The 12,038-nt window shown below is 39.5% G+C and overlaps 1 protein-coding gene across 1 annotated transcript in view; it reads left to right on the top strand.

Moving 5' to 3' along the window:
* Positions 1 to 301: 301 nt before the first annotated feature.
* Positions 302 to 12,038, top strand: part of PIP4P2 (phosphatidylinositol-4,5-bisphosphate 4-phosphatase 2) — a 78,428-nt gene continuing 66,691 nt past the window's right edge. Inside the window, exon 1 of the mRNA XM_007457338.1 lies at positions 302 to 517. Within this exon, the coding sequence (XP_007457400.1) occupies positions 412 to 517 (106 nt within the window). The 5' untranslated portion in view covers positions 302 to 411. The remainder of the gene's footprint in view (positions 518 to 12,038) is intronic.

The raw sequence follows: 12,038 nt of genomic DNA, 5'->3' as shown, positions 1-12,038 counted from the left end.
TTAGTTAAGGAAATGTGAAGTACAAAGAAGAAAGAGTTTTAACCCCTCCCTCCCACTTACCTCCTCTCAGCGTTCGGTTACTTGGCACCTTCCCTTCCCAGCGTTTCCCAGTCAGCCCTACTAAGTTCCCAGGGCTCCTGCTCCTCCCATTCTCCCCTCCCCCAGCTCTCCCGGGCCCTTTCTTTTTTTTTTTTATTCATCCGCTCCCCTCCCCTAGGCGTGCTTCCCAGCGCGCTTCCCTTCCCCGCCTCTCGATCCCGCATCCCCCCTCCCTGCCCGCCTCCTACCTTGTGACACATCCCGGGTCCTCCCGGAGGCGGCTGCAGCGGCAGTAGCATTAACAGCGCCTCCAACCGGAGCCGCAACCCCAGACTCAGCCTCCACCCCGGCCCCGGCGCCACTGCTGCAGTCATGGCTGCTGATGGGGTGGACGAACGCTCGCCTCTGCTCTCCGCATCCCATTCTGGAAATGTCACTCCCACGGCCCCACCATACTTACAAGAAAGCAGCCCCAGAGGTAAGGCCAGCATAGATCTTTCTACTTTGTAAGAAAAAGCCTAGGATGTAAAGACCAGGGAGTTCTGAGGCGGAGGCCAGCCTCTCACTTGGGCTGGGAGAGAGGGATGCTGACTGTGCCTTCTGAAGCAGAGCCTGCCTGCCTGAGAGCTTCACCGCAGGGCTTTCTCGTGGTGTAGTGTGGGTTGTGTGAGTGTGTGCGTGTGTGTGTATTTCGCCCTTTCTTACCCACGGGTATGGGATGTGTGTGTGTGTGTGTGTGTGTGTGCACCGTGTCTTATCCACTGCTGTTGGTGTGTGTGTGTGTGTGTGTGTGTGTGTGTGTGTGTGTGTGTGTGTATTTCACCACTTCTGACCCAGGGGTACAGGATGTGACATGAATTTCCCAGGTTGGGCTTTGCTGTTTTAGAGCAGCTCCAAAGTGCAGCTGGATGGTTGTGCAAATCTTTCACAGTCATTCACAAATTCTTCCACGTTGCTGAGAAACCAGGAGTACTGCTCACCTTGGCATCTGTCCTTGAAAGGGCTTAGCTTGAAAAATATGCATTTCCTACCATTCACCCACCAGTAGTCTGTTCAATCAGGGAATTGCCTTAGCAAAAGGAGAAGAGTTAATCAATATTCCTAACATGTCTGAAATCTCTGTCCTTCCTTATTGCTTCTACTTGTAAGGAGTATGTGTTAGTTTTAGTGGTAAAATGAGGAATAGAAGAGAAGATGGAATATTTTTGATGCATATCAAAAATGCAGTGAGATTGAGTGCATTGAGTGAGATTGAAATTGACTTTTAAAAGTAACCCGTTAATAAAATAAATATTTCTATTTATTTCTCTTCGTAAAATGGAATCAAGAAAGATTTGATGGCAATGGGGTCTGAAGAAAAAAGGGGGAAATCTATTTACCAAACTATTCAATTTATTCCAAGATCTATCCTTGTTCTAAGCCTTTTAGTTGATTCCTATAGTAGAAATAAGGTGGAGTCAGTAGTTATAGAAAATGTAAGGCAAGACTTTAAAAAAACACTTAGAGTAGTGAAAAGATTGGTCAAATATGGCACTTGCAAATGTAGGTTAAGTGCATCTCTCCTTTTTGGCTGAATGCGAGACATTTAAAAACCCAAGGAGGCAAACATTAATGCCTTTGAAAATGTGGGTGGATCCTGTTTCCTGTAGCACAACTTTCTCTACGTTCAAGTCTGGAATTGGAGCAGCTGTAGAGCAGGTCGAACTTGTCAAGTATTTAACATTTCCATTTAATACTTTATAACTTGAAAAGCAACAATCTAGATCTTAATCCATACTTAACAAGAAGCAGGACAAAGGAAAAGGATGTTTATCTGTGAATAATTTAGTGTGATTAATGAGTTGAGAAATAAGGTGCAAAATGGTACAGATACTCACCCATAGAAAACCCACAAGTCATGTTTGTTGGTCAGCATTAAACCCGTGTCAGAGGACACCTCTTGGGGGAATTTCCTTAAAAGGCAAATTTGATGTTAATGTGTTTACTGTTATCTAAACTGTATGGTCTACAACAGGTTTAAACACTTATTTAATGACTGTTTCAATTTCATCAATTCACCCTTTTAAGACAAAATAGTTGATGATTTATTGAGAGACAGAATTTAGATTTAAGAAACTGTCCTATAACAGATTTTCATGCTCTCTATCTTGCATCTGTTTTTTTATTTTTAGTCAGAGAGTGGCTAAATTATCCCACAAAAATGGTCATACTCACGGACCTGCTTGTAGACTTCTTTATCATTTGTCAAATAGTTGTTATTCTGATAAGACTTCTCAAAGCACAAAATATGGTACAAGTTTCAGCTCAGCCACTAAGAAAAAGAAGTTTTATTCCAGAAAACTTTTACCAAAGATATTCAATGTGTTATAAAACAAAATTCAACTGAGTACATTTTAAAGATCTTATTGGCTTTATTTAGTGATTCATGAATCAGGCAGAATCCTGCCTAGCAGATTAAAAGGAGCTCTAAGGAACTGTACAAAATTAAAGACTTATATAGGCAGAAGGGAGTGGGACAGGGAAGTTATACTAGCAAAATGTGGATTGGTTGTGGCAAGGTTACTTTTCTTTAGGGGATAGCAGGGGCCTATGAGGCAGATGACCTCACTAGTGCTGATCAGGAGATTCCTGATTGATTGATTGGGTTAAGAGTCCATTTCTGAGAGAGGCATAAGTGACTCCATTTTGGGCCTGTTGTCTTGTTTGTAACAATTTTTTAGCAAAAAGCTCTTTCTGCCTATTGTAGAACAATTTTTTTTTTCTTAACTGGTGAATGAGACAGGTTAAATAATTAGAAACACTAATTTCATATGGCATAATACCTAGGAAGCAAGAAGCATAAATGAGAAGTAAAAGGCATTTTTTTTTGCATTTTTGGCAAAATATCTTTTCTTAATAAATAACAAATAAGAATCTTGATAAATATTTTGAGTAAATACACAAGATCTGATTCTAGAAGAACAGTGCTAATTACTCATTCAGTAATTCATCAGGTGGGACAATGTGCCGGAGACTGCTCTAGGTAAACAAGAGTAACCAAATCCATGCCCTCATGGAACATGAGGAAAAAGAATAAGTTGAATCATTTCAGAATGTAAGAAATAGTCTGTCACTAGACCAAATATTTTCAGTAGTTGACAACAGTAGAGTTGAAGCTTGGAATTCAAAAGACCAGAAATAGAATGTACTTTTTGGGAAAGAACTTTGGTTTATGATAATTACCATCTATAATTACCCAGACATTAAAAAAATTTCATAGAAGTGGTTAATAGCCATAACTAGTGACTATTTTCTCCAATTCAACTCTTCGCTGTTTGTGTAACCTTCTAAGAACAGGAATGTGAGATCCCACCCCAAGATGAAATATTCCACTTCAAATTGAAAGTTGATGGAGTGTTTATTTATAGACAAGTTATCGATAATGTAGTGGGGGAGCAGTTAGTATTTTGCATCTGGTTTCATTTGTGTAACAGATCCTCCTGGGTTTCTAAGTGGAATGCTTCTAGTGGTCTTTGCTGTCAGTACTGGATTCCTGCATAGAGTAGGAGGACATCACCTCTCCTGTGATCACAGTGTCCCATTTGGTATATTTGTCAGCTTTTGTTAAATCATAGAAATTAAAATCAAAGAGTTTTAGGCTCATTTGAAAGGAGGCTGGAAAAAATACCACAAAACATACAATTTGGCTATATTTCTTTGCTTTCTTTATACATCTGCTAATTTTATAAGAAGGATGTGGCAAATGAATATGACCTCTAAATTTATGAGACGTCATCTGTGAAAAATGGTTTATATTTGGGTTGTCTGATTATGTATTGAATATGGGAATGTGATTATCTACTTCACTATAATTCTATAGGGAAAAGAGTACTTTGTTATACAGAGATAGTTTCATTTGCTTACTTTGTTTCTGTTATTCATTCAGCAAATAAATATTGGAGTACTAGCCAAGCTCTGTGGTAAGAAGGGAAAGACAGACATGGCTCCTCTTCCAGTCTAGTGGGGGATATTGAGACATAAATTACATAATCATTCAAACAAATGCAAAAGTGCAGTGGGGATGAGGACAGTGCTAAAAATATATCCAGCGCCGTGAGAGCATATAATGAAAAGATTTAACCTGGTCAGGAAAGGCTTTCCTGAGACTTGATTTAGCTCTGAAAGCTTAGCAGTAGTTAACTTGGCAAGGAGGGGATTAGAACACTCTAAGCAAAAAAAAAAAAAAAAAAGTATGTGCAAAAGCCTTTAGCAGGTTAGAGTATGGTAAGTACTAGGAACTGAAAGAAAGCCAGTGTGGTCAAAGTAGAAACAGCAATAGGGAATGTGCTGCAAAATGGGAGTGGAGAGGTTGGTGTGGTTCATATTCTCCAGAGACTCTCCTTAGAACTATGCTTTTTGATATTCAAATCCTTAGATAGTTCTTCTCTTGAATCTGGGCTGACATTGTGACTGATTTTGGACTACAGAATAAGGTAATAGAGAGCTGAATGACTTTGGAGACTAGGTCACAAGAGGTCTTGCAGCTTTTGCCTTGGTCTCTTATAAAGTACACTCTGAGGAAAGTAACTTATATAAGAATTTGAACATCCTGAGACTGCCATGCTTTGAGGAACCCTTAACTAGCCACCTGCAGAGGCTATATGGAGAGAGGGATGCCTGACCAGCCCTCAAACATGTGAGTGAAGAAGCCATCTTGGATGCCCATTTGAGCCTTCAGATGACTCCAAGCCAAGCCAAATTCTTACTGCACCTGCATGGCAGATTCTAGGTGATTAACATCCCAACTGAGTCTGAACAATCTACAGAATCATGAAAGCTAATATTAAATTGTTGTTTTAAGCCCTAAGTTTTTGGGTGATTTGTTCTGCAGCAACAGATGACCAGAACAATAAGTATTAATCAGTGCATGCAGGGATGATTGGTCATGTTGAAGAATTTTGCCTTAAGCAAAGGGATGATCTGGTTAGATCTTTTATTATTTTTTAATTACTCTATCTATTGATTAGAGAATGAATTAGAGAAGGGCCAGAGTAGATGAGGATAGATGACTTTGAGTGGCTACTATAATGATTTGGACAAATCTGATAAACTGTGATGATAACTTGGACTCAGGTGGTGGTAGAAGTGGAGAGATAAGTAGATGTTAGGAATTACTGAAGAGGGGTTGATGATAGATTGAATGTAGGAATGAGAGGGAGGTGGAAAGGCTATTTCCTAGAATTCTGGCTTCTACAACTTGGTGTGATTGCCTACACTGAGGCAAAACACCAGAAGACTAGGTTTTTTTTTTTTTTTTTTAAAGAAGATGTTGGGGATAGGAGTTTTTATTAATTAATTAATTAATTTTTGCTGTATTTGGTCTTCGTTTCTGTGCGAGGGCTTTCTCTAGTTGTGGCAAGCGGGAGCCACTCTTCATTGCGGTGCGCGGGCCTCTCACTATCACGGCCTCTCTTGTTGCGGAGCACAGGCTCCAGACACTCAGGCTCAGCAGTTGTGGCTCACGGGCCTAGTTGCTCCGCAGCATGTGGGATCTTCCCAGACCAGGGCTCGAACCCGTGTGCCCTACATTGGCAGGCAGATTCTCAACCACTGCGCCACCAGGGAAGCCCAAAGACTAGGTTTTGAAGATTACAGATCATGAGCTTAGTTTCAGACATGATACATTTAAGGAGCTTTCAAATATCCAAGAAGCGATGTCAGATAAGCAATTGGATTTACAGGTGTAGGGCTAAGAAATGAGATCTGGGCTGAAAATATAAAACTGTGTTATTTACATATTGGTGATAGCCAAATACATGGATCTTGATTTAGAGTTTCCTAAAGCCCCAGCAGTGTGCCACGGAATGTAACGAGATAGAACATACACGTGTTAAGATATGGATTATCCTCAGTCCTTGGAGTAGCAGAAGCCTTTAGTCCAGTGGCCTCCAGCTCTGAGTAGCTATACAAATATTGTTGTTTTCTCTGTGTACCAAAAGTGAAAAAGTTTGGGAAGCTTTATATGAGACCACTCAGGGAGAAAGAATAACATAAAAGAAGAGAGAGCCTAGGACAAAGCTTTGAGAAACTCCCAGATTTAATGAGCAGTCAGATTAAGAAGAGCCTGCAAAAAGGCTGATAAGTGTCTCCCAGTGAGGTAGGGTGAAAGCCAGGGGACTGTAATATCACAGAATCAAGAGGAAGAAAATACTTCGAGAAAGGGGTAGTCAAACATGTCAAAAGCTACAAGAAAGAGCAAATAGATAAGGTCTAAAAAAATGTCATTTGAACTTAGTGCCATGGAGGTTATTAGTGACCTTAGTGAGAGTTTGTTTAGAAGCGGCAAGGGGGGTGGGGGTGGGGGTAGTGGTGTGATGAATTGGGAGATTGGGATTGACATATATACACTAATATGTATAAAATGGATAACTAATAAGAACCTGCTGTATAAAAAAATAAATAAAATAAAATTCAAAAAACAGATATGTTTATATTCAAATCCTTTTTAAAGAATTGAAGAACTGTTCATTTCCATCTAATGTAATACTCTAATGTGCATTTATTTTAAGTGTAAAATTACCTCAAAGCAACTTAACTTCAATGAAGAGGTTAATATTCCTTTATTCTGAAACACACTTAGATTTCCTATGAAATATAATTGCAGTTTAGAAGGCATTGCCATTTCCTTTTCACCTTGTTTCACTTTAAAAAGTGTGTAAATTCGAAGTTGCTTGAGGAAATGTTTTCAGTGACTAGAAAATAAATTGACTCCTGGTTTGAGAGATAAGTTATTTAATATGAACTTTTGTACTTCTTAGAAATTGTACAATAAATAAAGTATACTTTTACTGATCCTCTACCTGAAGAAATCTAAAGTTAAAAATGGTGCCTTACTTTAAAGTGAGGCAAAGTTTTATTTCACTTGGAACTATGTTCTACACTAGACTAGAGTTTTACTAGGCACTAGTGTGTCTTGGTTCAGGCTGTTATAACAGAATACCATGGACTGGGTGGCTTAAACAGCAAACATTTATTTCTCACAGTTCTGGAGTCTGGGATGTCCAGGATGGAGGTGCCAGCAGATTTGGTGTCTAGTGAGAACTCGTGGGTTGCAGACCCCCAACCTCTCCTTGTATCCTAATGTGGCAGAGGAGGGCAAGAGAGCTCTTTTGGGTTCTTTTCATAAGAGCACTAGTCTCATTCATGAGGTCTCCACTTTCGTGACCTAATTACCTCCCAAAGATCCCACCTCGTAATACCATCACATTGGGGGGTTAGGATTCAACATATGAATTTTGAGGGGACACAACATTCAGTCCATTGCACTGAGTTAGAGTCCTTGAATCTATTTGGGAAGTTTTTTTTTTTTTTTTTTTTTTTTTTTTTTGTGGGGCGCGGGCATGTGGCAGACAGGGTCTTGGTGCTCCAGCCAATGGTCAGACCTGTGCCTCTGAGGTGGGAGAGGTGAATCCAGGACATTGATCCACCAGACACCTCTCAGCTCCACATAATATCAAATGGCAAAAGCTCTTCCAGAGATCTCCATCACAACTTTTTTTTTTTTTTTTTTTTGCGGTGCGCAGGCCTATCACTGTTGTGGCCTCTCCCGTTGCGGAGCACAGACTCCGGACGCGCAGGCTCAATGGCCATGGCTCACGGGCCCAGCCGCTCTGCGGCATGTGGGATCTTCCCGGACTGGGGCACGAACCCGTGTCCCCTGCATCGGCAGGCGGACTCTCAACCACTGCGCCACCAGGGAAGCCCTGAGCAGTCTTTTAAATTTCGGAACCTCCTTGCATCCTTGCAGAGTTTAAGATTGGCTGTGGACGGGCAGGAAGAGATGATGTAGACCCAGGGACCCACACTATATGCACAACCAACTCTAAGATTAAATTAAATTCTCATTTTATCAATATTTGCCAAGGTTTCTGAAACCCACTAGAAACCAGTTTGTCACAATGAGTGGAAATAGATGCAGCATATTTGAGAACAGCTACCGGAAGCTCCGTGAAGGTTCCAATATGGGTGTGGACCTGCTGTGATACTGAGAAAGTAAGGAAGCTTGATATTGTGCTGTGTGCTAAAGCTGATGCTCCATTTAAAGGAGTTTTTTTTCAAAATGTTTCTTTTTTGTTTGTTTTTTACTGAAGTACAAATGATTTACAATGTTGTTTCAGGTGTATAGCCAAGTGATTCAGTTATACTATATATATATAGTCTTTTTAAGATTCTTTTCCATTATAGTTTATTACAAGATATTGAATATAGTTCCCTGTGCTGTACAGCAGATACTTGTACAAAATTGTTCTTGAATCAAAATCTCCTTCAGTGAGACCACATCCTTATGAAGGGAAAATAGAGCCCAAACGTTGCTGAAGTATATCTGCTTCCAGTTTTCCAATATTATGGCAAGCCCATTTCCTATTATAATCCTTTTATGTTATTCAGCAGGCATCAAGCTCTATGATTCTTTTATTCTATTTTATAATGCCCATATTTCCTCCTGGCTCTACCAAACATCTTTAAAACATTAATCAAGAAATGTTTCATTCAGTCAGTTATCATTTCAAATATTTGAGCACCTGTTATACTGTTCCAGATGCTAGGGAGCTTACATTTCAGTGAGAGATACACTTGGTAAGGATTATAACTCCAGAGAGTGAAGAGAATAAAGCAGGGCATGAGGATAGAGTAAATGGTAGTGTGGGGAGTATTTCACGTAGTGTGTTCAGGAAAGATATCTCAAAGATGACAATTGCTCAGAGACGCAAAAAATGTGTTGGAATCAGCTGTTGGAAGATTTAGGGGAAGCGTGTGTCGGGCAGCTGGAACAACAGGCACAAAACATGCTGTTATAAAACAAGGAGGACAGTTGTTTAGAGTGTGGTGACTTAGGGGAGTGTGGTAGAAGAAGTTAGAGGACTAGACTAGGAAGTCCAGGAGAGCTTTGTCAACTGAAAAAATGCACAAAGTGAGAGTTATGAGTTAAGTTTTATTTGGGGCAAAATGAGAAATATAGGCTGGGAGACAGCCCCTCAGATACCTCTGAGGAACTGTTCCAAAGAGGTAAGGTGGGAGGTCAGTATGTATGTGATTTTAGTGAAAGGGGTATACATGCAATCAAGCACACATTTTGGCAGAAGATTGCTGCTAGTCATGAGGAGCAGATGTCTCCTTTAATGATTTTAGTGCTTTTCTAGATATGAGAAGATGCAAGAAATTGGGCTCATAATATCTTCTCCTGAAAAATACCTAACTCTCTGAAGCCCTGTTCTGCCAGGTTTTCCCGAGAAACATAGTGCCTCATTCCTGATCTCTGCCGTGAACTCCTTTCAGGGTGTGTTGAAGGTCAGCAACTGCAGTGGCTAGTACTTCATCCTTGTAGAGGCAGATGTCGGGTAACAAGTTTTATGGCAGCTTTGTAGGGCCACCATCAGAAATGGGATTGTGTGCGGAGGATAATGGGAGACCATGAAGGGCTTGGAGCAGACGAGAGACACGAGATATTAAATGTTTTACATTTAAGTAGATCATCCTGGTTGGTGTTTGGAGAATGAATTATTGGGTGAAAAATGATAAGAGGCTAATAAGACACGAAACTAATCAGGAGGCTGTTACAGTGGAATAGGCAAGAGGTAATGTTATTTTGAACCAGGGTATAAGTGATGGAAGCAGTGAAATGTGCTTAGGTTCAGGACATATTTTATGCATAGAGCAGAAGGACTTGCTGATGGATTGAATCAGTGGAAAGAAAGGAATCACAAATCTCAAAAATGACCTAAACAGCTAGGTAAAAAATTGCACTTTTTTCTAAAATGGGCAAACAGAAGGAGTTGGGTGTGTGTTGCAGGGGTGGTGAGGAGAAGGACAGTGGAAATAAATATTTTGTTTCAGACAAGTGGAGTTTGAAATACCTTTAGTCATCATTCAATTGGAAATGTCCAGTATGCAATTGGATGTACAAGTCTGGAGTCTGGGGAGAGATCAGGCCTGAGGAGTACATTTCATTCAACAATTATTTATTATATGTATGGTAATACTTCACTGTAGTGGGAGATGATGCTTTCGGCTTCTCATTTATTTCCAAGGATTCTTCAAACTCTTATCAGGAATGTCAAAGTTCTAGGACAGAGCATTCTGTAAAAATCTTGCAAGATTTGCCAGATGCATACAGATGTTAGCTAGATAGCTCAGATGTTAGAGAGGAGAGTTAGCAGGACGGATGTTCATAACTATATTTGAAGGCAGTAAGCTACTGTCTGCGAAGTGATCAATGGAAATGCTAATCCTTCCACTTTGGGGAAAAGCAGACAACCCTGAGTACAGCTTTACACTCAGCTGTTATGAGTTCCATTTTTATAAGAATGAAGAGATATTGCATAACCTGAGAATGACAGCCCTTTAATAGTTCTTAAAAGGGAACACATTCTGCCTGCTATTCTTTCAAGAGAACTTCCATACTTTTTTTTGGTGGATTGAGTAGGGAGTGCATCAGAGTTTGTTTGCTTTTGCACTTTTCTAGATTTTTTTTCCTTTCCCTGGTTGCTGTTATAAAGTGAACTTCTTTTTCTTTGTAAGAATAAAAATAAACATGTGAAAAAGAAGTGAAAAGTGTATCTCCTCTTCCTGGTCTTCATGTGTTTCTCAAGCATTATGTAACTAAATCCCTATATAGTCTCAGAAATGATCTGCCACCAGGTGTAGTTTGGCCTGGGGGACCTGACACTTGAATTCTTTCTGCCAGTTACTAGCTGTTGACCTCAGAGTAGTTACTTTACATCTCTGGGCCTCAGTTTTCCACCTGAGAAGGAGTGGTGTAGTGTGTTCCCTTTTGCTTTTATATTCCATAACACAGTTGCTCTTGGTAAGGAATCTGGATACACCTAAGAGAATATATCTGTGACTTTAAAATAGAGATGATGATTATCTTTTTTTACCTCATTCTTTTACTTCCAATGTCCCTTTTTTACTTAAATTTCTATTTCTTCCAGTACCCTTCTGAAAATTGCAAAGACAGTATTTTTGAACATTAAGGAGTGTTACATGGCTCTTTTACGCGTCAGAAGACCAACTAGCGTGCAATATTTTTTTCTTTCATAGGAAGTATTTGTATGTGCCACATGACCAGTCAGGGCATTCTATTCAAAGCATGTATTTCTAAAGGCAATGGCAAAATATTTTTTCCTCCTATGCTTTGTCAAGTTGAGAGAGTTAAGCTTCGCAGATCCATAATATGGATTTAAAACTAGTATACAAGAAAGCCTCTAATAGTTCATCATTTGAACATGTGAAGTTTTAAAGTTTCAGAGATTAAAGTGCTAAGACTCACCATCCAGAGGAACAGCAATACATAGAAGGGGTAGTGAGCAGATTTAAAGTAGAAGACTTTCACAGACGCCTGAGTTGTTATTAATCTTAGACCATAGGAATTTCCCAAATAAACATTGATTTCTACTGAGCTGTATGGATTCTGCCAATTAATACAAAGTTATTTATAAGAAAACCATTTTCCAAGTTTACAGAATTCAGGGATCCTGTTCTGGTTCTCTCTATAGAATGCTCTGCCTTACTCAACAAAAATAGTATTTATATTTACTGCCAGTCCCTAATGAGGACATAGGTTATTATTAAAACTATCATACATGCCTGAACACAAGATGACCTAAGTGAAAGCCATATGGTCTTTTATGACCTAGTCTCAGAAGTCAAATATGGTGTCACTTCTGCCATGCTCTATTGGTCCAAACACCTGCACGTAAGGTGAAGGAACATAGACTTCAATTCTAATAGGATGAGTATCAAAGAATTCGCATTTTAAAATTTAATATTTTAAAACCACCACAATAAGCTGTGATATACCCACAAACTGGAACACTGTGCAGCTGGAAAAGAAATGAGGAAACTCTACGTGCCATTGTCGAAAGGTTGCCAAGATACAAAATAAAGTGAAAAAAGCAAGATGAAGAATGAGGAAGGCATATTCCCTTTTTTTTTTTTTTTTTTTTTTTTTTTTTTTTTTT

Source organism: Lipotes vexillifer, unplaced genomic scaffold (genome assembly GCF_000442215.2).
Source record: "Lipotes vexillifer unplaced genomic scaffold, Lipotes_vexillifer_v1.1 scaffold174, whole genome shotgun sequence".
NCBI lineage: Eukaryota > Metazoa > Chordata > Mammalia > Artiodactyla > Lipotidae > Lipotes > Lipotes vexillifer.
Note: the sequence above shows the minus strand (reverse complement) of the source record. Positions and strands in the feature narration are given on the sequence as shown.